This window comes from Oncorhynchus gorbuscha, linkage group LG23 (genome assembly GCF_021184085.1).
Source record: "Oncorhynchus gorbuscha isolate QuinsamMale2020 ecotype Even-year linkage group LG23, OgorEven_v1.0, whole genome shotgun sequence".
Lineage (NCBI taxonomy): Eukaryota > Metazoa > Chordata > Actinopteri > Salmoniformes > Salmonidae > Oncorhynchus > Oncorhynchus gorbuscha.
In genome coordinates, this window is record NC_060195.1 from 57,775,595 (window position 1) to 57,801,704 (window position 26,110).

General features: G+C 43.6%; 2 protein-coding genes and 1 pseudogene across 4 annotated transcripts in view; 1 reads left to right on the forward strand and 2 right to left on the reverse strand.

Annotated features, from left to right (window-relative positions):
• The window catches only part of LOC124011178, a 45,109-nt pseudogene extending 44,156 nt beyond the window's left edge, over positions 1 to 953 (reverse strand).
• A 4,099-nt stretch (positions 954 to 5,052) lies between these two features.
• The window catches only part of LOC124010908 (gamma-aminobutyric acid receptor subunit alpha-5-like), a 28,213-nt gene continuing 7,155 nt past the window's right edge, over positions 5,053 to 26,110 (reverse strand). The window contains exons 6-11 of one of the 2 annotated variants that reach the window (XM_046323696.1): positions 22,101 to 22,183; positions 14,092 to 14,304; positions 11,755 to 11,898; positions 8,488 to 8,640; positions 6,251 to 6,462; positions 5,053 to 5,971 (exon numbers count right to left, since the gene is read on the reverse strand). In XM_046323696.1, the coding sequence (XP_046179652.1) occupies positions 5,666 to 5,971; positions 6,251 to 6,462; positions 8,488 to 8,640; positions 11,755 to 11,898; positions 14,092 to 14,304; positions 22,101 to 22,183 (1,111 nt within the window). In that variant the 3' untranslated portion in view covers positions 5,053 to 5,665. The remainder of the gene's footprint in view (positions 5,972 to 6,250; positions 6,463 to 8,487; positions 8,641 to 11,754; positions 11,899 to 14,091; positions 14,305 to 22,100; positions 22,184 to 26,110) is intronic. The other variant, XM_046323698.1, reaches the window with a different exon arrangement.
• Positions 9,270 to 26,110, forward strand: part of LOC124010909 (gamma-aminobutyric acid receptor subunit beta-3-like) — a 53,413-nt gene continuing 36,572 nt past the window's right edge. For both annotated transcript variants that reach the window (XM_046323699.1, XM_046323700.1), the window contains exon 1: positions 9,270 to 9,776. In XM_046323699.1, coding sequence (XP_046179655.1) covers positions 9,649 to 9,776 — 128 coding nt within the window. In that variant the 5' untranslated portion in view covers positions 9,270 to 9,648. The remainder of the gene's footprint in view (positions 9,777 to 26,110) is intronic.

Genomic DNA, 26,110 nt, shown 5'->3' on the forward strand with positions numbered 1-26,110 from the left:
AATTAATACTCTGCAAGCGCGTCGGTGTTGTTGCGTATCAAAGACGCGCGTGACATTCACAGCACATAATAGGCTCTAATTGATTTAATTCATTTGACTACAATTCACATTTCGACTATGTAAAAACAACGCCTATTATCATAACAGTCACGAGACTTACCGCACCCGTTGGACTGACAGAAGTAAGAAAGACACCAGCAACTTGGTTGTCATTGTTCATGAAAATGACTTATGATGAAGACGGTGGAGACTTCTGCGTTGTTAGAGCGGTGAGTAGAGGGAGCCAGGGAGGAGAAGGAGCGGTATATATAAACTGGAACTATGCACCCCGAGAATAGTTTCCTATAGGAAATCCATCAAATCTCCTGATGATCGACAATGGATTAGGTTGAATTCATCCGCGTTCGGAAGTCGCCGAGATTGTTTGAGCCGCTACGGTCCTGCTTTGCAACGTCAATGATCAACGTCTTAAAACAGCAGCACCCCACCTCCTTCCGTTCCATTCAATTACAGTAACCAGTTTATACACCGACATGATGACGTTATCGTTCACACGATACAGTAGGGCGTCTACCTACAGAACGAGACTCGTAAAAAGCCTTAAAAAACAAGTATGCAAGCAACATCTTAACTTTGACTAGCCTATTCACTTTCAAATGTTTTTCATTACAAATTGTAGCTCCTTAGATCACATATTGCTATAACACGCTTTAACTTTAAGATAAATAATCACTTGATACATTTCAAGCAGAAAGCCACTGGAAAATGGCACCATATCCTCTCAAAGTTGCCCCCTTTCTGAGAAAAAGGCTGGTTCCCTACGTTGCTTTCCCAACCAAAGTCGTGCTCTCCCTGTTTTTGGGATACACGAAACATGTACAGATTAACTATCGCAGGCTAAACCCTGACACATAATGCTATTGGCCACATTCGTGTTGGTTGCGTTCGTTTTAGTAGCCTGCTTTCGATTAAACCTGTAAAGATAATCAACAAAACGTGAGGAAGTTTGCACTGAGAAGCCAGACCACCTCCCTGCGGCTGGCGGCGGTACTGCAATTTAGGGCTACTATGTCTGTCCAACCTGGTCTCAGAGCATTTCACAATATTCTGTACTTAAATCTCATATACTATTTTTAGTATAATATTTTACGTTTTGTATGGTATATATTAATTAGTGAATGTCCACCACCCATTTCGTATGTTATGTTACAAATTACAATTCTTATTTAATGTTATGAATTTACAAATGTACAATATTTATGGATTTGTAAAACGTTCAATATGTTATGAATTCTTGCTAGGTAGCTAGTCGGCTAACGTTAGTTAGCTGGCTAACGTTAGATATGCTAGGGGTTAGGTTTAACTTTAGGGGTTAGGCTAAAGGGTTAAGATTAGGGTCAGGGCTAGGGGAAGGATTAGCTAAAAGGGTTATGGTAAGGGTTAGCTAACATGCTAAGTAGCTGCAAAGTAGATAAAAAAAAGTAGTAAGTAGTTGAAAAGTTGCTAATCAGCTAAAATTGTCCGTAATGAGATTCAAACTCACAACCTTTGGGTTGCTAGACATTCTCGTTATACACCTACTCAACCCCCCTACCAACCATCATACTTTTGGTTTTGCCTTAAGTAACCATCTGTTTTATACCAAACTGCAACATATCGTACTAATTTGAGAGTCCAGGATTTACAATTACTATCTTAAGTCTAGTCTATGAGACCAGGCTGGTCTGTATGCCAGTGGAATAATACTGTAGAGGATTTACCTTTTGATGTCTCAGTCCCAAAATATAATCTGCCCTAGTAGGAAATAGCATCTTCCAGTGTGGAGCAGGAACCAGTGTGGAGCAGGAACACAGCCACAAAAGTGGGAGAGAGAGGTTTATTGTTCCCTGGATGCACATTATAATCCCACACCAATTGGAAATGGGGCAGCAGGTAGCCTCGTGGTTAGAGCGTTAGACTAGTAACCGATAAGGCTCCAAGATCGAATCCCCGAGCTGACAAGGTAAAAATCTGTCGCTCTGCCCCTGAACAAGGCAGTTAACTCACAGTTTCTAGGCTGTCATTGAAAATAAGGTTTTGTTCTTATCTGACTTGCCTAGTTAAATAAAGGTAAAGCAAGCATCCATCTCTTCCATTATGTCAAGCTCATGAATTTTGAAAGATGTTCATGACATATAAATACATCTGAATTAGGATGTATTCATCCAAAACCCTGCTTTCTCCCAGGTTTGATTCAAATTGATGGTTTATGTGGCTTTACTGTGTAATACAAGTTGCCTGATATAGGCTACTGTATAGCCTATCAACATGCATACACAGAGGATATAGGATACTGTATAGCCTATCAACATGCATACACAGAGGATATAGGCTACTGTATAGCCTATCTACATGCAACACGCATACACAGAGGATATAGGCTACTGTATAGCCTATCGACATGCAACATGCATACACAGAGGATATAGGCTACTGTATAGCCTATCGACATGCAACATGCATACACAGAGGATATAGGCTACTGTATAGCCTATCAACATGCATACACAGAGGATATAGGCTACTGTATAGCCTATCTACATGCAACACGCATACACAGAGGATATAGGCCACTGTATAGCCTATCTACATGCAACACGCATACACAGAGGATATAGGATACTGTATAGCCTATCGACATGCAACATGCATACACCGAGGATATAGGCTACTGTATAGCCTATCGACATGCAACACGCATACACAGAGGATATAGGCTACTGTATAGCCTATCGACATGCAACATGCATACACAGAGGATATAGGCTACTGTATAGCCTATCAACATGCAACATGCATACACAGAGGATATAGGCCACTGTATAGCCTATCGACATGCAACATGCATACACAGAGGATACAGGCTACTGTGACTGAAGACCATCCATTCTGTTTGATAATTTCTCCCCCCTGAAAACAGAATATAATAATAGGGTAAAAAGTGATTTCAGTGTACTCATTTAATCAAATAATGTACATACATTTATTGACACTTTTTAGTCACATAATCCATTGATGCATCAGACACACACACATGGGTGGTAGTGTATGCACTATGCTAAGCTACAACCGCATAGCGATGAGCTATCATGTGTCTTTGTCTCAGCGTAGCATTGCAATTGTACATTTCTCCCTGCCTGCTAACACGCACCGCAGCTGTCCACTGCATAGGAGCACCACCATTTGTCATCAGTTAGGGCTTAAATTGGAGGGAAGCACACAGGGCTCCTGAATGGAAAAGCAACTTAAGCGGAACTAAATCCTTGACAAACAGATGTATGGCAGATGTGGCTGCCACAGTGACTGATGGGATGGAATCAGTCCTCTCTCTCCCTACACAACAGGACCTCCTGGGCCAGTATTTCTATAATCCGTCGAGTCATCAGCGCAGTCCCCTCGTCTCCCATCCTTTGCTAGTTGCTATTAGTGACAAGGGATAGCTCATATATGACACCTACATGGGGTCATGTTCCATTTGTTCCATTAAGATGTACACTAAGTCTGATTGGTGGATTTCTTTTCAGAGGGATGCCTCATTGTCAAGTGCTTACATTTTTGTTTTGGTGCTGCAGCCTCAAAGTATGTACACATTGACACCAGTACAAGGAGAATAGTACACATAACTAATTAATATACTATATATGACATTAAATTAAATAGGTTTGATTTGCAATGGAATGACAGAATTTAATGATGTGGCAAGTGGCAATTTACTTTGTGAAAGTCCTTTATCTTGAAAACATGCAAAACAATTTTGAGACTGTATCAAATGTGGACTAATGAAGAAAATACATACAAGTTTTTTAGTGGATTATTCCTTTAACACAAGATGTCACATAGAGACATACAAATAAAGAGGTATTTTAGTCACCGTCTCTTTTTACACGAAGGATGTCTTTGTTGCCTAGGAGATTTGAATATAAAATAATTAATAACAATGCGTGTTCAGTTATTGCGTTATCTACAACATGATACTTTAATGAGAACTGCAACGTCAGTGACATTTAAATTATCCATCTGTCACTAATATTATCCATCATCAAATCCATAATTATCCCATCTATTTTCTCTCCGTACACGCTGTGTCGACGAGTTTATGTGATTCTCAGGAACAGCTTGTTTCATATAGGCTGTATCTCCATCTTTTACTGAAGTGGGGATTCATTTCTCTCTCTCCAGTACGGTGGCCTTGAAGCACAAACGTATTATTTAGTGTTTCATCCATTATTCTTCTTTCTTTCTCTTAAAAAAAAAAGATACCATATCTCGATCTCTTGAGTCTGTAACAAGAAAGTAGGTGTTAACCACAGAGGCACCATGCCCCGGAGCCCTACCCACATGCTCTCCTTTCCGTACCATGAACAAAGCGCTCTGGGCCTGGGGTGAGGGTGGGTGGTCAGTCCCATGTGGTTCGTTCTCTCTCCAGGGACCATATCAGATAGTGTTTAACAGGTACAAGCTCATTATCCCAGGCTAATTCAACCCGAGCAGACTTCAGGGACTGGGGCCAATCTGGTCATGGCACAATGAGGATAGGACAGCAGTGTAGAAGGGCTGTGTTCAGTAGAGCAAACTGTGCCAAAATGTTTTGAAACGGTAAATGAAATAAGTGTTTCTTATTGAACAAATCCAGGAAGTGCATCCATGTTTCAGTCCGTTTTTTCCCCCCCCATTTGATTGCTAAGGAACACGACCCTGAAAACGGATCCTGTTACAGTATACGAGTTCAACCTTTCACGACAAAGGGTCAGCTCAAAACTTCTAAGTAGGCATCCACTCCCTCTAGCTTGGGGAAAACGCTTTCATTGCAATTGAAAAAGTCCGACCTCATCAACCAACCATTTTAGAACATGCTAATGCTTAGAATTTTCCCACTGTGCACTTTCACCTAGGTTGATTAGACTGTATCATCAATTACATCACAGCGTTGTATCTTGCTAGCTTATTTGGCCTCTGTCTCCACGGTTAGACCCACGTTTGTCAAAAAAATGATGAGTCTGTACATGATATAGATAGAGGTAAGAAATAGTAACATTTTAAATTGGACAAACAGTACATGTGAGATGGGCAAAAATGACAAAAGTATAACAACATATGTATCCAATAGAGATAAGAGAGATTTGTCCGCAGTATTATACAAACCTTACAAATTGACTGGAAATGACACTGAAAATAATTACTCGCCACTTCCCCTTACCATCCTAGCCTCCAATATCTTACTTCATATCACTAACACAGCATGTGTTTCTCAGTCTCCTATTCTTCAAGATGACCGGGTTATAAACAACAACATAAATGCCGTGACAGTTTTCAATTCATTTGAGGCCAGGGCAAATGTCCACACTGCAGCATTTCAAAATGTCCTTGTCGGGTTTCACTTTCAAAATGTCATTGATTTTCACTTTCAAAATATCATTGTTGAATTAAAGCAATGTACAGTAGGTATAAAGAGGGACTATCAAGGCAAACATGGGCAGAGTATCTCTCCAAAAAGCTTCATGCAAATGACAGTAATGAGAAAGACAGAAACCATGACATCTCCCATCCTTTGTGAGACAGTAGCATTTTCTTCAGCAGCTTGTAGGCCAATACGGTTGAAGGTAGGGTGGTGTGTTTGACAAGGACACTATGTTGGAGCCAATATATTGACTCCTTTGATGACCGGTTCTCTGTTGAGGTAAGTAGCCCAGTACACTAGGTTAAAGGTTCCAAATAGGACAGGGAAAACTATCCGGGACATTTTGTCGATTTTGCTCACGCTGTTGTAGGTTTTCTTGGGGTCCAGGACTTCTGTTTCAGACGATCTTAGTTGTATGGAGGTGCTGTTGGAGATGGTGGAGATAGAGATATCCTTAGTGATGTTGGGGGTGTAGTTCACTCCTGCTGTACAGACGTTGTTGGGCTTCTTAGAAAGCACCATAGGGTCCCTTTTCTGTTGAGATAAAACATTTCAAATGTATCGTTTAATATTTAATACGGTACTATTTGTGTTGGATGGATACAAATAGTCAGTGTTACATGTCGACCCTCACAAACCGGGGCTAAACGGGTTTTTAGTTTAACTTTACGATCTCTGCCAGTAATTATTATGCATTTACAGCATCAACGTTTCCATTACGTCATCCCAAAAACACGACCATAGCTCTCTATCACTTTTCAATAGTGTTTCATAGACAGTTTTCTCAATGGAGAGTGGGATACCTGGACTCACCTTTGGGTGCTGAGCCTCCATGGCCTTTTTGCCATCCCACGCCCAGCTCCTCTTAGTGAAATAGTTGACGGTGGCAAACTCGATAAGCGCGGAGAAGACGAACGCATAGCACACAGCGATGAACCAATCCATGGCTGTGGCGTAGGCCACCTTAGGCAGCGAGTTGCGAGCGCTGATACTGAGAGTAGTCATAGTCAGCACTGTAGTGACACCTGGTTGAAAAACAGATACGTGATGTTCATTAGGGCACACAGTGGAAAAGGGTTTCAAACGTTTTGCAACAGAAAAAATAAAATAAGAGTTTCTACTTGGACAAGGCCAGGTAGTCCCTCCCTGTTTCAGTCCATTTGTCCATTTTCTTACATTCTCTGCCTAATGAACACTACCCCTGTATGATGAGTGAGCAACAGGTTGTAATATATTCTTTAGTATATGGGAATAGAGTCGTTAACATAATCTGTAGTGACGTGTGGTAGCTGAAGACATTTTGGGATCATCAACTAGATTCAGCCGTGGGCCGATTTGTTATTGAGCAGAAGGTCAGGGGGCCGGAACATAATTACAAATCATTTGTAGACTGCAAATTGATCGCAAGAAGACCAAACAAGTATAATACTTCATTAAAACATAATCATTTCAAACCTTGCTTACATTTGTATTTGATAACATACAGTATACACTATATACAACAGTATGTGGACACCCCTTCAAATGACTGGATTTGGCTATTTCAGCCACACCCATTGTTGACAGGAGTATAAAATTGTGCGCATAGCCATGCAATCTCCATAGACAAACATTGTCAATAGAATGGCCTTACTGAAGAGCTCAGTGACTTTCAATGTGGCACCGTCATACAACAGCTCAGCCGCGAAGTGGTACAGTAGCCCGCACAAGCTCACAGAACGGGACCACCGAAGCACGTAGCGCGTCCTTGGTTGCAACACTCACTGCCGAGTTCCAAATTGCTTCTAGAAGCAATGTCAGCACAAGAACTGTTCATCGGGAGCTTCATGAAATGGGTTTCCATGGCCGAGCAGCCGCACACAAGCCTCAGATCACCATGCGCAATGCCAAGCGTCAGTTGGACTGGTGTAAAGCTTGACGCCAACTCTGGAGCAGTGGAAACGCGTTCTCTGGAGTGATGAATCACGCTTCAACATCTGGCAATCCGACGGATGAATCTAGGTTTGGCGGATGCCAGGAGAACGCTATCTGCCCGAATGCATAGTGCCAACTGTAAAGTTTGGTGGAGGAAGAATAATGGTCTAGGGCTGTTTTCCATGGTTCGGGCTAGGCCCCTAAGTTACAGTGAAGGGAAATCTTAACACTACAGCATACAATGACATTATAGGCGTTTCTGTGCTTCCAACTTTGTGGCAACAGTCCTGTTTCAATGCCCCTGTGCATAAAGCGAGGTCCATACAGAAATTATTTGTCAAGATTGGTGTGGAAGAAATTGAGTGGCCTACACAGTGCCCTGACCTCATCCCCATCGAACACCTTTGGGATGGATTGGAACGCCGACTGCGAGCCAGGCCTAATTGGCCAACATCAGTGCCCGGCCTCAATAATGCTCAGGTGGCTGAATGGAATCAAGTCCCTATAGCAATGTTCCCAGAAAAGTGGAGGCTGTTATAGCAGCAAAATAGGGACCAACTCCATATTAATGCCCATGATTTTGGAATGAGATGTTCAATGAACAGGTGTCCACATACTTTTTCTGGTCATGTAGTATATCTCTCTGTTATGGGTGGGAATATTTTGGAATAGATTTTCAAAATTAAATTCACTTAGAGCTGATTTGCTGGCATTTTTACAGTCTTCTATGTCCAACAATAAATCAAATAAGTATTAAAAAAATATTTATTTATTTTTGCTCAGAACTTGGGGGGCCAAATAAAATCACCCTGCCAGTTGGGGAACCCTACTGTAGACATTCCGTTTTTTTAGGGACAAGAGAAAAGGTGGTCATCACCTGTGATGTCTATAATTGCCTGAAAATCTATTTCAAATTGGCATGATCATGGATGATATAGATCATTGTCGTTTAACCAGGTCGTTATTGTGAAAGACAATGTGTTTAAATGTAAAAAATCTAACATTCATTCATGACAATTGTGATAATTGTATGTGTTGGGTGACGGGGCAACACATACTGTCCATTTCCATTTTTGAGTTGAAAGTACACTTTTAGTTAGAGTTGATTCAAGTGGTTGTGGTGCGGTTATACTAACCAAAGACGGTCCTGGCTGGTACAGATTCACGGTTGAGCCAGAAGGACACCTGGGACAGGATCACGGTCATGAAGCAGGGCATGTAGGTCTGAATGACAAAGTAACCAATCTTCCTCTTCAGGTAGAAGTGACACATCATGACTGTGTACTGTCCTGTTGGTTTAGAGGACAGTGGAACAAAGATGAATAATTGCAGTGGCAACAATGATAGAGATATACAGTGGAAAGGGAGAGTGAATCGCAAAGTCATCCTGCATTTTTGGCTAATTGTATTATATATTTCATAATTTTATCGAACTTTATAATAATATGCATTTTTGTAAAAAAAAAAAAAGTGATATAAAATATAAATATATATTTTAAAAAAGTTATATAAAAAAAACACATGACAATGACACATGGCCCATGGCAACAATCGCCAACAAATATAATTATCTAAGAAAACAATTAATCAGATGAATAAAATATGATATAAAATGGCTTCGCTAAAATATGTATGTCACACTCACTAATGTGACAGTTGCTGTGTGAGGTAAATGTGTTGTGGTAAAAAAGTGGAGGGAAAAAACAAACATATCCTGTTAACCAACTGAAGATTGCATTTGAAGCTTTAAAAAAATCCTTTCAGGCTTCCCACAGCCGTCGCCTGATAAACTATAGAAAATCCACTGATGACTGCTGCGTTCTCCAGGCAAAATCGGATTTTTGTATCTCACTAATCCCCTGTCACAATCTGCATCCTGCCATCAGGGAAAACGCTAGCTCAGTCCTGCCCACTCACTCAGCTCGGCTCTGCTCTGCTCTGCTCTGCTGTGCTCTGGCCTCGCGCACTCGACAAGGACGCGACGCTACCAAATCTCCAGCGACCGACGGACAGATATCTACAGACCTAAGCTCCGAGTTAATAACAATTCTCCCAGGGGTGTGATGGAGGGGGGCTGACCTGGTGCCCCATGGGAAGTTTGTGATTCTGTGAGCCAAACGGACGTAGGGCCAACGCAGGGACCATAATGTCTCCAGCCCCAGAAGCCCCAGCTAGCCGGCGTCTTCTCGGCCCCCCGGGGAGACACCCATGACTCCCAGCCCCTCTGCGCCCCGAGCGACCGACCGACCGACCGACCGGGGATCCGATCCTCCATCCGGACTGTTTGCTGTTGATGCATGGAGCCCGATGAGACTCATAGAGGAATGAACATGTACCTTTGGTGGATTTTACTGCAAGGATTCTGGAGCGTTTATGGGGAACTTCCATTCATTGCAGACAATAACGCAGCCATGTTGGTCAACTGGTGAGTACTAAAGGCAACGGTGGTCCCAGAAAGTTCTTGAAATACTTAAGTAAATGTGCAAATAGAAACAAAGAAAACTGGAATAGGCTGGGCTTTGGGATATGTCCAAAGGAGACATTGCATAAAAGCACACTGTTCTAAACCCAACTAAGGGACTCCATTTTGCAGGACAAACTATATTTCCCTCTTTTACCAAACAGTGTACTATATCATTTTAGGGGTGTACGGTATTTATTTTCAGTGTGGTTTGCTGTAAATGTACTGTGAGGGGGTATAGGATGTCATGTCCCTAAACCGAGCTGTTGCTAATCTCGTCTTGATTTAGCCATAGAGGGATTGTAGCTAAGATTAGGCACATGCTAATTCAAGAACCGCAACAGAACTGACCCACTGGATTCCCATCGGGGACAGTGAACTCTACTGACTTGGCCCTGGGCCAGACAGACGGCCCACAGCCACCGCCTGACCTCCGCAGCTCCCATTTGTCACTTGCTGGCAAGCAGAGGAGCAGGTGGAGGAAAGGAGATGCGCAGAAACACACTTTCAGCTCGCGGGCCTACTGAAGTTCGGGGGTCAGTCCACAAATGGACTATAGTTTACACTTATCAGTGGCCCTGCAGGGAAGCTTATAGGATCCCGCCGCCTACTTAACAGGCAGGGAGGGTTTTAGTTCTTATCCATGATCAAGGGAGATTGCCATGGAGGGACTGTCCTGCCTCTCCTTTCCTTTCATGGCCAAGGAGTTAAACGGCTGTGACGATGACTCTGACTGGGCTGGATGGTGTCTGCCATTCTACGCACAACACCAGGGAAATCCAAACTTTTAACAGCCATTCTGCAGACAGCAGCCGAAGTGTACTACAGTTCTGCTTTACATAAAGGGAATTAAGCCTTTCAGTCCCACGTGTCTTTGCCCGGGAGCCTGGGATGTCCAATCCCTGCGGGCGCTGTGATGTCGTCCTCTTATGCAAAAGCCCGATGGGACAGTCAACACGGGATTAACCCGTGACTCCCAGGGAGCTCAGGACAGGAATAAGTGAGTCCATGTGTAGCCTAAGTGACAGCTGGCTCCTTCCCTTTCTGCTCTTGCTCCTTCTCCAAAAATATTCCCCCCCCCCCCCGCTAGCCTACAGCGAAGTACAGTGGAGTTTGGAGAAGTCAGGCTAAAAATGACATTTCAAAGGGATAGGATACCTTCACCCAAAATATTCATTTCCCCAACGTAATATTCAAGAGTCTACTGACCCACCCGTGCTTCAATCGAAGTAACATAATAACAGAATCCCAATGAAAATCGGTCAGCTTAAGATAGAGATATTTGCATGGCCGCCTATGACAGCGTTCCGCACCTGCGGTGGAAGGTGGCCGAGATACTTCGGGTGTTTGTCAGACCGTGAGAGAACCCTCTTTGTCCGGTCTTCTCACGGAAACGTCTGTAGCGTCCGAAGGGTTTGGCCTACCAACTAAGATGACCCCTCTATGGAAAGATGAGACTCTCTGTTTTGCCCTACTACCCCAACGAGTGTCACAGGACTCGTCTGAAGGTAACCCATACAATGAATGGAAGTATGGAGGTAGTTTTGTGCCAACAAAAATAAGGGTTGTTAAATGTGTCCATAAAAACACAAATATTTCCTGAGCTTTCTTATGTCTCCTAGATATAGGACAGACACTTCAAAACCTTCATTTTTGCACTGTCTTTTTAGTAATTTATGAATGCGCTATTCAATGCGTTTCTATGGGCTATAGTAGTAAAGGCCAAAATACAATATTTTATCAAACATTTTCTATATATATATTATTTGATACCTAAAGGGTACAATTCAAAATCTTAATGTCTCCGGCTACATTCCATTCCAACATCCATATGTGCACACCAATTAGAATGCATACCGTAATACATTGCTTAATTCTAGGGTATGCTAGTGTGGATATTGGAAGAGAGCTGGGAACGTTTTTTTTTGAGAATATACCTCACCTCGACTGGTGTAGATGTCCTCAGAGCCTGCGGTCTGGCCGATCAGGTGGTACTGGTTGAGACGGGATCCGTCTTCTGCCACCACTACAGACTTGGCAGCACCGGTTTGCCAGAGGTACACCACCTCAGAGACTGGATAGGCATCTGAAAGAGAGAAACGGGACACCGTGAGGGCGCTAATGAGATATTATACAGGCCAGGGCACATATCAGGAACTAGCAAGTCTCAGACCAAAGTCATAGTTGAAGCTCAGATGTTGAGTCAAGCGAAACTAGGATGAAGCCATTACTAGGGACTAAACGTTCTTCTGGCAACACATATCGGAGGCCGGCGTCGTGTACGAATGAAATGCACGATGGAAAAGGAACGGAACAGTTTGTTACTTATGTCCAGGACACAAGGTTCCTCATATCCTACTCTAAGTGAAACTACATCGTGGTTTGGTGTCCTAGTTGATTTATTGAACAAATGCAAAAGTCTCAGTGCCAAAAAGTTGCTTCTGACCCTGCTGTGTTAAGTACAGCTTGGCACCCATTGCGTTTGTGGATTATGTGGTGAATGGTTTTCTCTCTAAGAACAGAGCTTAAGAGACAACACGGCTATACCCAATCTCTCTTCCTTTACCATAGTAGGACAATACCCCAGGAGCTGCACAGTATAGACCAGAGTAAGGGACTCTGCCAGCATAGACCCTCTAGGGGCTTCAGGCTTAGATTGAGCTGTGGTTGAGCACATGTTTGCAAAGCAACACAGCTTGTTAATCACATAGCCACCCACAGTGGCTGATTGGAGCTGAGGGTGTCGGCTAACGCTGACCCCCGTGGTCTGGTCCAAATTACGCCGCTGCCACAGCAGAGGGTCATCAGGCATCGTGACATACAGAAAGACAAGCATGCATACGCAGACAGATGGACAAATGGGCAGACGAGTAGGCAGACAGGCAGGCAGGCAGGCAGACACACACAAACACACCAACACCAGCTTCAGATTGTAGCCTCCTAGTTTTTTTCGCTCAAATTGGTGATCTGTAATCAAATTATTTCCCAATTAATCTAAAAGGGAATGGTTTCTCTTGTCAGCTCTCTGTGTTGATTTTCCACCTTTAGGACATCATCCCTCTTACCTAGAGGATTACAGGAGGGTCCAGTGTGGAGCTCACTCTAAAGCTGGGGCTAAGCCCTAAAGACTCATGACATCCACAAGGAGTTGCATTGGCTCCTCTCCTGAAACACTGACTCAAGAGAGAACACAAAGGCCTGCCAACATTGAGGATCTCTTAATAGGCTGTATCTATAGAACAGTCTGGATCGATCAGTAATACAAAGTTCAGGTCAGGTCAGCTATAGTTTATTGTAATCAGGTAGGCGCAAGTCAAATATGAACTATAAACCAAAATATGAAGATGAAGAGTTTGGCGATCTGTTACAGCCAGAAACCCATTTGTTTACACTACTCATGACAGAGAGTTATCATTTGAAGTACAAACGTATCTAATTTTCTTTTTTAAATGAATTAACAAAAGCATTGTTACTATCAAATTTCCAATCATCAGACATTTACCATGTACATTCTACACTAAACAAAAATATAAATGCCACATGTCAAGTGTAGGTCCCATATTTCATGTGCTGTAATGAAAGATCCCAGAATTTTTCCAAACACACAACAAGCTTATTTCTCTCATTTTTTTTTCTCACAAATTTGTTTAGATCCCTGTTAGTGAGCATTTCTCCTTTGCCAAGATAATTCATCCACCTGACAGGTGTGGCATTTCAAGAAGCCGATTAAACAGCATGATCATTACACAAGTGCACTTTGAGCTGGGGAAAATAAATGGCCACTCTAAAATGAGCTGTTTTGTCGCACAACACAATGCCACTATAACGACATAGGACAAGACCCGAATGCAGACAAAGGAGGAAGTTGGTTCGAGTTGCTGATATTTATTAATAGACAAGGAGCAGGCAAGAGGCAGGTCGAGGACAGGCAGAAGTTCGTAAACCAGGTCAGAGTCAGGTGGGTACAGGATGGCAGGCAGGCTCGAGGTCAGGGCAGGCAGAATGGTATGGCAGGCGGGCTCAGGGTCAGGGCAGGCAGAAAAGGTCGGATCCGGGAGGACTAGAAAACAGGAACTAGAAAAACCTGTTGGTAGGCTTGACGAGACAAGACGAACTGGCAACAGACAGAACCACCGGTATAAATACACAGGGGATAATGGGAACAAATTGGAGACACCTGGTGGGGGGTGGGGACGAGCACAAGACAGGTGAAACCGATCAGGATGTGACAGTAAACCCCCTTTAGGGGCGCCACCTGGCGTCCTACCTGGGCGCATACCTGGTTGACCGGGATGCCGGCTGTGAAAGTCAGCGATGAGGGCCGGGTCCAGGATGTCCTTAGTAGGGACCCAGCACCTCTCCTCCAGGTCATAACCCTCCCAGTCAACCAGGTACTGGAAACTCCTGCCCCGAGGTCGAACACTCACCAGGCGTCTCACCATGTATGCCGGATGGCCATCGATGAGACGGAGACGGGGAGGGGCAGTGGGGCCTGGAAACAGGAGACAAAGGGCTGTGAGACAAATCTTAGACACATGAACCGTGGGATGTATACGAAGGGAAGCAACAGAACAGTGGGACTAAGGATTTTAGAGATTGGGAAATCCCTGAAATGAGTGAATCCCAGAAAATGTTGCAGCTGCACTCTAAATGTGTGTTGGGGCCAATCCACCACCACTCTCACCTTGTCAGGATCCATCTGAACGTTCCCTTCAGCGATGACGTATCCCGGAGAAGAGATAGTGGGGCGAATGGAATTCACGCTTCTCATTTTTCACAAACAACTCAAGAGGCGTTGGAGGACTTGTCGGACATGCTTTTGAGCAGAACGGGAACAAACAAGCATGTCATTGAGGTAGATAAACACAAACCGATTCAGCACGTCACAGGAGCACATCGTTGACCAGGGCCTGGAAAACTGCAGGGGCGTTGGTGAGTCCAAACGGCATGACCAGGTACTCATAGTGTCCGTTAGCTGGGTTGAAAGCGGTCTTCCACTCGTCTCCTTCCCTTTTCCGAACTAGGTGGTAGCCGTTCCGAAGGTCCAACTTAGAAAAGAAGGTTGCCCCCTGGAGAGGTTTGAAAGCCGAGGAGATGCGTTGTAGAGGGTAACGATTCTTCAAAGTGATATCATTGAGGCCATGGTAGTTGATACATGGGCGGAGGGTCTTGTCCTTTTCCACAAAGAAGAAACCTGTGCCAGCAGGGGAGGCAGTAGGTCAAATGCTCCCAGCAGGTAGAGAGTCCTTAGTGTACTCCTCCCATGGCCTTGGTCTCAAGGCCAGAGAGGGAATACAGCCACCCACGAGGCGGTGTGGTGCCTGGGAGAAAGTCAATGGCGCAATCATAGGGGCGATGCGAAGGAAAGGAGTTGGTGCGAGCCTTGCTGAAAACCTCCAGGAGGTCCTGGTACTCCGCGGGAATGGCAGAGATATCCAATGCTTTTCCAGAGCCCGCAGGAGGACGCCCTGGGGCAGTCTGCGCCACTTTAAGGCAATGTGAGTGGCAAAACAGGCTCCAACCCAGGATAGAACCAGTGGTCCAGTCAATCAGGGGGTTGTGCCTTTGGAGCCGTGAAAATCCCAAAACGACAGGAACATGGGGAGATTCAATATGTAGAAGCTGTATGGACTAACTGTGATTGCCCGACACTCGCATGTTAGTGGGAACCGTACTGTGAGTGACCCTGCCAACGGAGCGTCCATCCAGTGCTCTGACGTCCATGGGAATGGAGAGGATTTGTATGGATATACCCAGCTCAGATACTAGAGTAGCGTCCATGAAGTTCTCGTCAGTCCCAGAGTCAATGATCACCCGTAGAGATTTAGACCAATCACTCCACAGCAGGATAACATGGAAAGGTGTACAAGTAATAGGAGTTAGAAGACTCACAGTATGGCCCACCAGCATACTCACCAGCGTACCTACTGATGAGCCTGGTCTTTTACTGGACAGGTGGATATGTAATGCCCTGTAGAACCACAATACAGGCAACAGTTGGAGCTCAGTCTACGTAATTGTTCCTTAGGCGACAATCTAGCCCTGCCCAGTTGCATAGGCTCTGGAGTAAACGAGTCGCCCGTCCCCCGATGTTTCCCGAGGGGGCTCAGGTGGCTTCGGATCCTCTCGGGAATGCAGGCGTCGGGGACTTCCGGGGTTCTTCGAAGGCGAGAAAGCAGACATGGACGAGCGAGTGTGGCCGAGAACAGACCTCCTCTCCCTCCTGTGTTTCTGTAGGCGCCCATCGCCGGGGTAGGCTGGACGAAATCACCACTGGTAGGGGGATTACTGAGCGTCCGGGAGGTCTCCGTTGCAGCATGATGCCTGATAGATAGTCCACGGAATTGCTCCAGTAATGATTTGGAACCCTGGTCATGGCATTCTGCCAAAGTATGTACTTCCATAAGGTTCTGGAGTAGCTCCTAATTTCTCCCAATGGTGGCTCCATGCAGGGGAGACAGTGTTGAGGAGCTAGTCCGAGTCTGCTGGGTCAGTCATGGCCAGTTCATTCTATAACGACACAGGACGAGACCCAAATGCAGACACAGGAGGCAGATGGTTCGAGTCTCTGATATTTATTAATAGACAAGGGGCAGGCAAGAGGCAGGTCGAGGACAGGCAGAAGTTCGTAAACTATGTCAGAGTCAGATGGGTACAGGATGGCAGGCAGGCTTGAGGTTAGGGCAGGCAGAAAAGGTTGCTACCGGGAGGACTAGAAAACAGGGACTAGAGAAACCCGCTGGTAGGCTTGACAAGACAAGACGAACTGGCAACAGACAAACAGAACCACCGGTATAAATACACAGGGGATAATGGGAACAAATTGGAGACACCTGGTGGGGGGGGGTGGAGACAAGCACAAGACAGGCGAAACAGATCAGTGTGACAGCCACATATGTCTCATGTTTTGAGGGAGCGTGCATTTGGCATGCTGACTGCAGGAATGTCCACCAGAGCTGGTGCCATATAATTGAATGTTAATTTCTCTACCATAAGCCGCCTCCCAACGTCGTTTTTGGGAATTTGGAAGTACGTTCAATCGGCCTCACAAACGCAGACTCTGTGTATGGCGTCATGTGAGTGAGCGATTTGCTGATGTCAATGTTGGGAACAGAGTGCCCCATGGTGGTGATAGGGTTATGGTATAGGCAGGCATAAACTAAGGACAATGAACACAATTGCATTATATTGATGGCAATTTGAATGCACAGAGATCCAGCGAAGAGATCCTGAGGCCAATTGTCATGCCATTCATCCGCTGCCATCAGCTCATGTTTCAACATGGTAATGCACAGATTAGGGCCCAATGAAGTTATTGCAATTGACTGATTTCATTTACATTTACATTTAAGTCATTTAGCAGACGCTTCATGATTTGAACTGTAACTCAGTAAAATCTTTGAAATTGTTGCGTTTATATTGTACGTAAAGTATAATTGCAACCTTTAGGGTAGTCAGTAACCTACTGTCGGGATTCAGGAAAGCGCTGGCTAGGACAGTACCTGCAGTCCAACAAAAGAATTAAATCAAGTGCAGATGAAGGATTTCCGCTTTATCAGAGGTTTTTAATTTAAACTGAAACAACTGGCAAGCTGTTCCTCTCCTGAACACTGTCACTGTTGAAACACTGTGGGGATATTGACGGGAAACCACACCTGTCCTAAGAATAGAGGGCCAACATTCGGCGAGAAACCTCAGAAACAGCACCTTTCCTGTCTGCTATCAATGTGAGGCCTAGGTCTCTTTAAGCATGCAGGGAGATGCAGAGGAAGGTGGATCGTGAGGACTAATGGGCCAGTCAGGACCATGGGGAATGAGTGGAGGTACAGATATAGGATCTTCATTTACTGTAGCAGGAAAATAATCCTACAGCAACAGGACATTTGGATTGTTAATTGGATTGTAATTGACTGACATTTTCCGTAAATTAAAATCCCGTCTAAGATGAATTTCAAAGTAGGAAATTACAAACGTCAACCTCCTGCAACAGGTTGATCAAATTAATATCTCTATAGATTCCTCAGCTTTTGTAGATGGTCTGTATATAAAATAGAAAAACACAAAGGCCTAGAGAACCAGGTTAAGAAAGGGATGAGCCCCAGGAGCCTGGAAGAAAGAAAAGGAAACAGAGAGAGAAAGAAAATGTGAGGACGAGTCAGGTACTTCAAGGCTATACACTACCAGTCTACTTCATTTCTACTTCATTTCCATGTTCCATGTAAAAAAAAATATATATATATATCTTTTATTTTATTTTTCTAATTATGGATGAAAAGAATAACTGTACTTTAATCCCCCGGATGACAAAGTGTCTTTCTGGATTAAAGAAAATAATCAAAATGAGGTCCACTGTGAATGTTTCTAGGGACTAAACGAGCGTTTCTCCCTAGCTGTGGGAGGAAAATTACAGGCATTTGTCATGTAAGGACTGTGTGTGTGTGTGTGTGTGTGTGTGTGTGTGTGTGTGTGTGTGTGTGTGTGTGTGTGTGTGTGTGTGTGTGTGTGTGTGTGTGTGTGTGTGTGTGTGTGTGTGTGTGTGTGTGTGTGTGTGTGTGTGTGTGTGTGTTGGGAAGAACAAAGAAAAAGAAAGTGATGGATCAATGTAAAGTGCAGTAACTAAGCAACCAAGCTCAATAGCATGTCATAGCACTTTGCTGTAGTACTGGCACCACTGGCCATGCCTAGTGGATTGCTATTTACAGTCAGACTTCTTGGATGGCTTTAGCCGAAAGCCAGGGCCAAAATGTAAAGTTGGGTGGGTTTAGAAGCCTTAAGGATAATGATGCGGGGAATACCATTGATTTAGTAGTAGAGCTAAAGGATTTGGCAGACGGGGCCTGTCACATATGCCAACTTTACGGAAACCTCTTCCTGACTTTAAGATTGCACGGTACACACCCATCTATTACATAAGATGAACATTAGGAGTTGCGATAGATGAATGAATGAGTAAACAAATGAATAAACGAATGAACAAACAAATGAACAAATGAAACGATGGACAGATGTGATATAATCTTTGTTTACATACTGTCCATGCACCAATACATCTTAATCTGAAAACCTGAGCCATCTACTGTACCTGTGAGGAGAGTGTGCTAGTATATAATAGCAATAGGATGGTTTTACAGCGTCTAAAACCCCTACTTGACCATGGGAATAGAAAAGAGCTACACCGGGTATACAGCAATGCACTGATTGAGCCTTGCCTGTAGTATACAACCCATTTTAAATCCGCTTCGTTTTTCAAAAGAGGCTGTGCCCAGGTCCCAAATGGCACCCTATTCCCTATTCCAGGAAATAGGGAATAGGGTGCCATTTGGGACGCATACGGCCCTCTGTACTCTCCATCTCTCCACTCCATACAGATAACCTTGTGTTAGTAATGCATGGACGACAATAGAGAACCCAGCTCCTAAAAGCACTTCAGTTCACCACAGCTCTAATCGGTTGAAGACTGAGAGAGTCTTGAGTGTCATCATTCCACAGACTTCAATGACAGTTTATTACAGCACTCTTGTAGATTATTTCCGCATCACGATATAGTTTTAACATCAATTTAACCATTTTATGAATTTAGATGTGGAATAGTGTCAAAAGGGCACATTTTTGACCTGTGATGTTTATTTGCTGGTGATTTCAATATTTTATTGTTCCTTGTAGTACAGTACACTAGTTATGAGTTCATCTTAAAAAGAGTGTCTGCTATCAATACAATATACAGTAGCGAGTCAAAAAAGCATAAGAAGGAGATCCCACGTCTCAAATATGACGTTGCATTGACCCCCGAATGACGTCTTAGCAGCAGCAGCATGGTCAGGTCAGACATTTTCCATGCTACTCCACAGACCTATACAAACGTAGGATCTTAATTTGTTCCAGTTTGCTATAGCAGGGAAATAATCCTGCAGTAACAGGAAATATAAATTATTAAGTGGATTATGATTAATGGAATTTTTTTGTGGAGGTTGATACATTGTTCGTTAGGGCAAATCAAGTCAAAAAATGTCAAATTGGAATTGACAAACTTCATAAGCATTTTTAACTCTCAAATAGACTACACCTTTTAAATGTCCTGCAACAGTTCTCCTGCAACAGGGTGATCAAATTACCATCCTACATCTGTACAAACATACACACACTCCCTCCTCCCCACACGCTACCACATCCATCCTACTTATCATGGACATTATTTGATAAGACTTAGTATTTCTGTGCTGCTTGAAAAAAAGGTCAACTGTGGGCCAAGAGAATAAAGGCAAAATGCACTTTCCATCATCCTTCACATCCCCTGTGAGCTCGGCTGTACAGGAAAGCAGTTTTATATGGTGGTGAAGTGGGATGTGTGGGTGTTGGAATGAGAAATAGAGCCTGTGGTCACAGTGCTCAGACAACTGGCTATACTGTAGTAGCTGTATCGGTATGCTCTGTATGTAAATGACTCAAATGCAAATGTTTTCCGAGTGTCTGGCCTTTTTTTGTTAGGACAAACCTAGTCTGTAATTTCAAAGTGAAATTCTAAACTTTAGAAGGCTTTTTAAAACTCAAATACACTACAAGTTTCCATTTCCTGCTGAGCAGAAAAATATCTCCGCAACAAAAGAGTGATCAACTTAAGATCCTACACCTGTAGGGGCAGTTCAATCAGCTAGTTAATCTGGCTATATACGTCCTATGGTGTGACAAAGCCCAGGGTTTACTATAGTGTGGCATGGCGTGACCCTGCTCAGGGCATTCCTATTAGCTTTCCCGGGACTATCCATCTGCGCTGTCCGCTTCTAAAAGGTCAAAGTACAGCTGAGCTATTTCAGGCCAGCACTTAAACCCGGCAGGCAGGCAACACCTGAATAGCAGAATACATGGGGCGACATTTCGAAACTTGGTTGTGCGTAAGCATTTTTTTTCTTCTTGTTATGCCAGTCACTGCCAGTCTCTCAATTAGCCCATGTCAGCATTAAAAAAAGGTATATAAGTCTCGCCAGCTATTTAAACTTGTTGTAGTGGCGGCAGGTGGCCTAGTGGTTAAGAGTGTTGGACCAGTGACCGGACAGTTGTGGTTTGAATCCCTGAGCCGACGTGGAGAAAAATCTGTCAATGTGCCCTTGAGCAAGGAACCATAATTGCGGCTAAAAGTCACTCTGGATAAGAGCGTCTAGCTAAATGACTAAAATGTAAATGTAGTAATCATGGCTGAATTACCAACCAGGCACGAAGGGCCATTGATTTTGTTAGTCACTCTCACTCAAATACTATATTAACATGGCATAAGTCATTGCAAAATGTGTCAAATTTCTGTAAATTATCTTCAAAATGAGTCGAATTGCATAGAATGAGTTTTAAAATTGTTAAATGTTCTCTCCACCCCATGGCAAAATGTGTAGAATTGCATATAATTAGTTATACAATTGCTAAATGTTCTCTCTGCCCCATAGCAAAATGTGTAGAATTGCATATAATTAGTTATACAATTGCTCAAATTTCTCTCTGTCCCATAGCAAAATGTGTAGAACTGCATATAATTAGTTATACAATTGCTAAATGTTCTCTCTGCCCCACAGCAAAATGTGTAGAATTGCAGAAAATGTGCTTTAAAATTGCAAAAGAAATTCTATGCCCCTTGGCAAAATATGTGGAATTGTACTTAACTCTAACTTTTTCTCTCTGCCGTCAAGAGGGGGGCCACCAAAATGTTTTGGGGGCCCCCCAACCAAATCTCACAGAGGGCCCCCAAAAAGTCTAGGGGATGGCCCTGCCTGACCATAGTCTGCTTTTAGGTCTAATTGGTAAATGATAATACAACCCTGGGAGCCCTGGCGAGGTGGTACAGTAGGATAGCCCAGGTGCTGAGGCCACAGGCCACGTGCCAAGTTAGCAAAGGTAATTAAGGACCAGGTTACGAAAAGGTAATTAAGGACAAGCAATTTGATTAAAGGATATAGACCTTTTGGCCCTCCACCTAGTTTAACTGAACCAGGTTTCGTTCCTTCGGTTTCGGGATTCAGGTCATTCCTTATTGCAGCGCCGTCGTTGTGGCTGGATTCTGTGTTCTTTCCTTGCTCCATAGGTACCATCCTACAGGATCCTGTGCAAGCTCAATTGTCTCTTTAGGGGAATTGATTTGGTAGTTTACTGAGTTGGAGGTTTGATAAATACTGCTGTCATTAACTCATACTCAGATCATAAGAAGTCTGGGCCTAGTAATGTTTATACGTATGGGATCTGTGCCGTTGTATTATTCGTGTGGCAAAGAGTAATACACTAAATATCAACACATGGAATTTTACTCACAGCTTCCAAACTTCAAAGGGCAAGCATGAGCATCCATTGGGAAGTCCTCCAACTGCATGGGACACTCCGCCGATATGGTTAACCTAGAGAGAGACACAAAAGATCAAGACAATAAACCCAAATACCCTACAGCTATATAATAATCCTGTTATTTCAAATTTCAAATCCGCAGTCATCATCAACATCTTCATCTCCAGTGCTAATGTTAGTTGCATAGATAGCACAATGCCTGTACGATTACATCACAGGCCGTTTTTTTCCCCTTGTAGTATTTCTAGACAGAATCACCAAGAATTCACCCTGAGCCAATCACATGGCATTACATTTGAATATACTGCCATCTTGTGGTGGTTGTATTATTTGTGAATTCCCAGCTGTCATTCACTTCAAATCCCCCATGTACTGTCCGTCAAGAGTGTATTCACAGAGAACATGTCCACAAAGTAACCACATATAGTGACACATGTAAACACGTTGATATAACAATGAAATGAGGACCCCTCTCGTCCTTGAGGACCATATGGACTCCGGTTGTGTTCACTTCACTGCATCCTTATTCAATGTTATTACTTTGCTTATGTTGCGTCAAAGACAGCTGACATGTTTTAAGATCTTATTGGATCATAGGAAGACCAACTCTAATTCTCATTGGTCTGTATTGTGAACAGGGAAGGCTGCCATCATGTGGTTACAAGAGAAACTGCAGGACTGGAAATTGAAGAACCAGATTTTCTGTCTCATATTCTAATGTAGGTCCATGCATAGAAAGCTGCCTTTTTCCCTTTCAAAATTAGGGCTACAAATGCCCCCACAAATTACATGTAACCGGTGCCATCTATTCTAAATCATCCCCATTACTCATTTTTTTTTGCATTTACAATTATGCACCTGCATTTCTTGTGTGATTAACATTATAACGTTTACTTGTTAAGTGTTGATGTCACCAGTGCACCTCAAAGGAATGAACATGGCAAAAAGACTGCACTAGTTTCTTAATATGCATATTTCCTGCATCAGAGGCACAGTTTGCTCTGCATATAAGAATACTGCATGATGCTCACTTGCTTCAACCTCTTCTGAAGGTTTCTGAAAACTCTGTTGCTCTCGGGCTAATGTTTCGGGAATCGGGGGGGTGAGAATGCAATCACATTTAGTCATTATCTCCACTGGAGAGAAGGAGCCCTCCCCTGATGTCGGTGGATTCTGAAAGGCTGGACCATGCAATAAATCTAGGTAGCGCGTTAATCTCTTTCCTGGTAATGGAAATACATTAGGAGACAGTAGTAAAAACCGGAGCGATTAAAAGCAGAAACGTTCTGATGTTTCATTTCCTGAGTCGTTGGGAAATCTATTACCTTTTTAAAAAAAATGATGAGCCTGGTATCTGCTTCTTCTTCTTCTTTCACTCATCAGACTTTGATTCCAGCGACGGCGATGCCTGATCGTGCCAAATAGTGCCAGGTCACATGGCCATAAGGGGTTAATATGGTTCATCTATTTCTCTTGCATCTATTTATCTGGCATTAAGATGATCTTAGTTGGTGGTATTGATCTGGACTGACTGATACCTCCTAAAATGATACCAGGAAGTCCTGATCTATTCTTATGGTTGCTATTGGTTGTCATCACTTTCGGTTCCTGTCTATTATGAATTCAATGGTGAATATTTAATCTAACCTGCCACATATTGGTCAGTGTCCGATAACATACAAAATACAGCATCACAAAGAACAGAAAATTGTCTGAGCCTACGTTACCAAGAGCTTGGCTGAGTAGAATTGCTGTGCAGAGGCTTTTGTTACCTCCTACACACAGACAACAACAATAACCAAACCAGTTCAGGGCCATTTGTGAATCGTGGCTGGGTGTGTTTCAGTGAGCGTAACATTAGCTTTTCAGACACAAAGCTCAGAAATGATCCTCTATAAGTCGAAGCCTTTGGGTGGGGTGGGGGAGGTTCAGCTAACATATGGAATTGTTTTAAGATGGTCATACCATGGATCATTTAGCTATTTGATTTGGAATTTTAGCACCCCTGTAGGTATCCCCCCCCCAAATTGTAATTTGGTCTTTACTACTATAGCCTATAGAAACACATTGAATAACACAATCATAAATGGCCAAACAGACAGTCAAAAATAAAAGGGGGAATAAGATTTTGACACACTTCATCTAAGAGATATAAGAAATATACAGTAAGGAACTACTTTTGTTTTTTGGACACACATTTAACCGCCTTTTTTTGTTGGCACAAAACTAACTCCATACTTCCATTCATTTATTTTTTTTACCAGTTACCTTCAGACGAGTAACACTTGCGGAGATCGTAAATCCAAAACGGAGAACACCATCGTATTTGTGAGAATATCTCCTTTCCATTGCGGGGTCATATTAGTTTGTAGCCCAAATCGTTCAGACGCTACAGAGTATTTCGTGAGAAGACCGATTTTTCGGGATGTCACATGGTCTGAAAAACGCAGCCCATTCAAAGAAACATATACCTAGCTTAAAGGGGATATTTGTATTATTATGTTACTTAGTTTGACACACGAGTGCTTCAAGACTTCTTCGATCACGTGGACTGGGATATGTTCCGGGTAGCCTCAGACAACAGCATTGACCTATACGCTGACTCGGTGAGCAAGTTTATTAGCAAGTGCATCGGTGATGTTGTACCCACTGTGACTATTAAAACCTCCCTAAACAGAAACCGTAGATTGATGGCAGCATTCGCGCAAAACTGAAAGCGCGAACCACCGCTTTTAATCATGGCAAGGCGACTAGAAACATGACCGAATACAAAGAGTGTAGCTATTCCCTCCGCAAGGCAATCAAACAAGCAAAGCGTCAGTACAGAGATAAAGTACAGTCACAATTCAACGGCTCAAACACGAGACGTATGTGGCAGGGTCTACAGTCAATCACGGATTACAAAAAGAAAACCAGCCCCGTCGCAGACATCAATGTCTTGCTCCCAGACAAACTAAACAACTTCTTTGCTCGCTTTGAGGACAATATAGTGCCACTGACATGGCCCGCAACCAAAGCCTGTGGGCTCTCCTTCACTGTGGCCAATGTGAGTAAAACATTTAAACGTGTTAACCTTCGCAAGGCTGCCGGCCTAGACGGCATCCCTAGCCACATCCTCAGATCATGTGCAGGCCAGCTGGCTGGTGTGTTTACGGACATATTCAATCAATCCCTATCCCAGTCTCCTGTGCCCACATACTTCAAGATGGCCACCATTGTTCCTGTTTACAAAAAAGCTAAGGTAACTGAACTAAATGACTATAGTCCCGTAGCACTCAATTCTGTCATCATGAATGGCTTTGAGAGACTAGTCAAAGATCATATCACCTCCACCCTACCTGATACCCTAGACCCACTCCAATTTGCTTACCGCCCCAATATGTCCACAGACGATGCAATCGCCATCACACTGCACACTGCCCTATCCCATCTGGACAAGAGAAATACCTATGTAAGAATGCTGTTCATTGACTACAGCTCAGCATTTAACACCATAGTACCCTCCAAACTTGTCATTAAGGGCGAGCTTGTCATTAAGCTCGCCCTGTGCAACTGGTGGTGTGGGCTGATACTCAACACTGGGGCCCCACAAGGGTGCGTTCTCAGCCCTCTCATGTACTCCCTGTTCACCCATGACTGCGTGGCCATGACGCCTCCAACTCAATCATCAAGTTTGCAGACGTCACTACAGTGGTAAGCAATGATGAGACGGCCTACAGGGAGGAGGTGAGGGCCCTTGGAGTGTGGTGTCAGGAAAATAACTTCTCACTCAACGTCAACAAAACAAAGGAGATGATTGTGGACTTCAGGTAACAGCATCTCCACTTTGACGGGACAGTAGTGGAGAAGGTGGAAAGTTTTAAGTTCCTCTGCCTACACATCACGGACAAACTGAAATGGTCCACCCACACAGACAGCGTGGTGAAGAAGGTGCAACAGTGTCTCTTCAACCTCAGGAGGCTGAAGAAATTTGGCTTGTC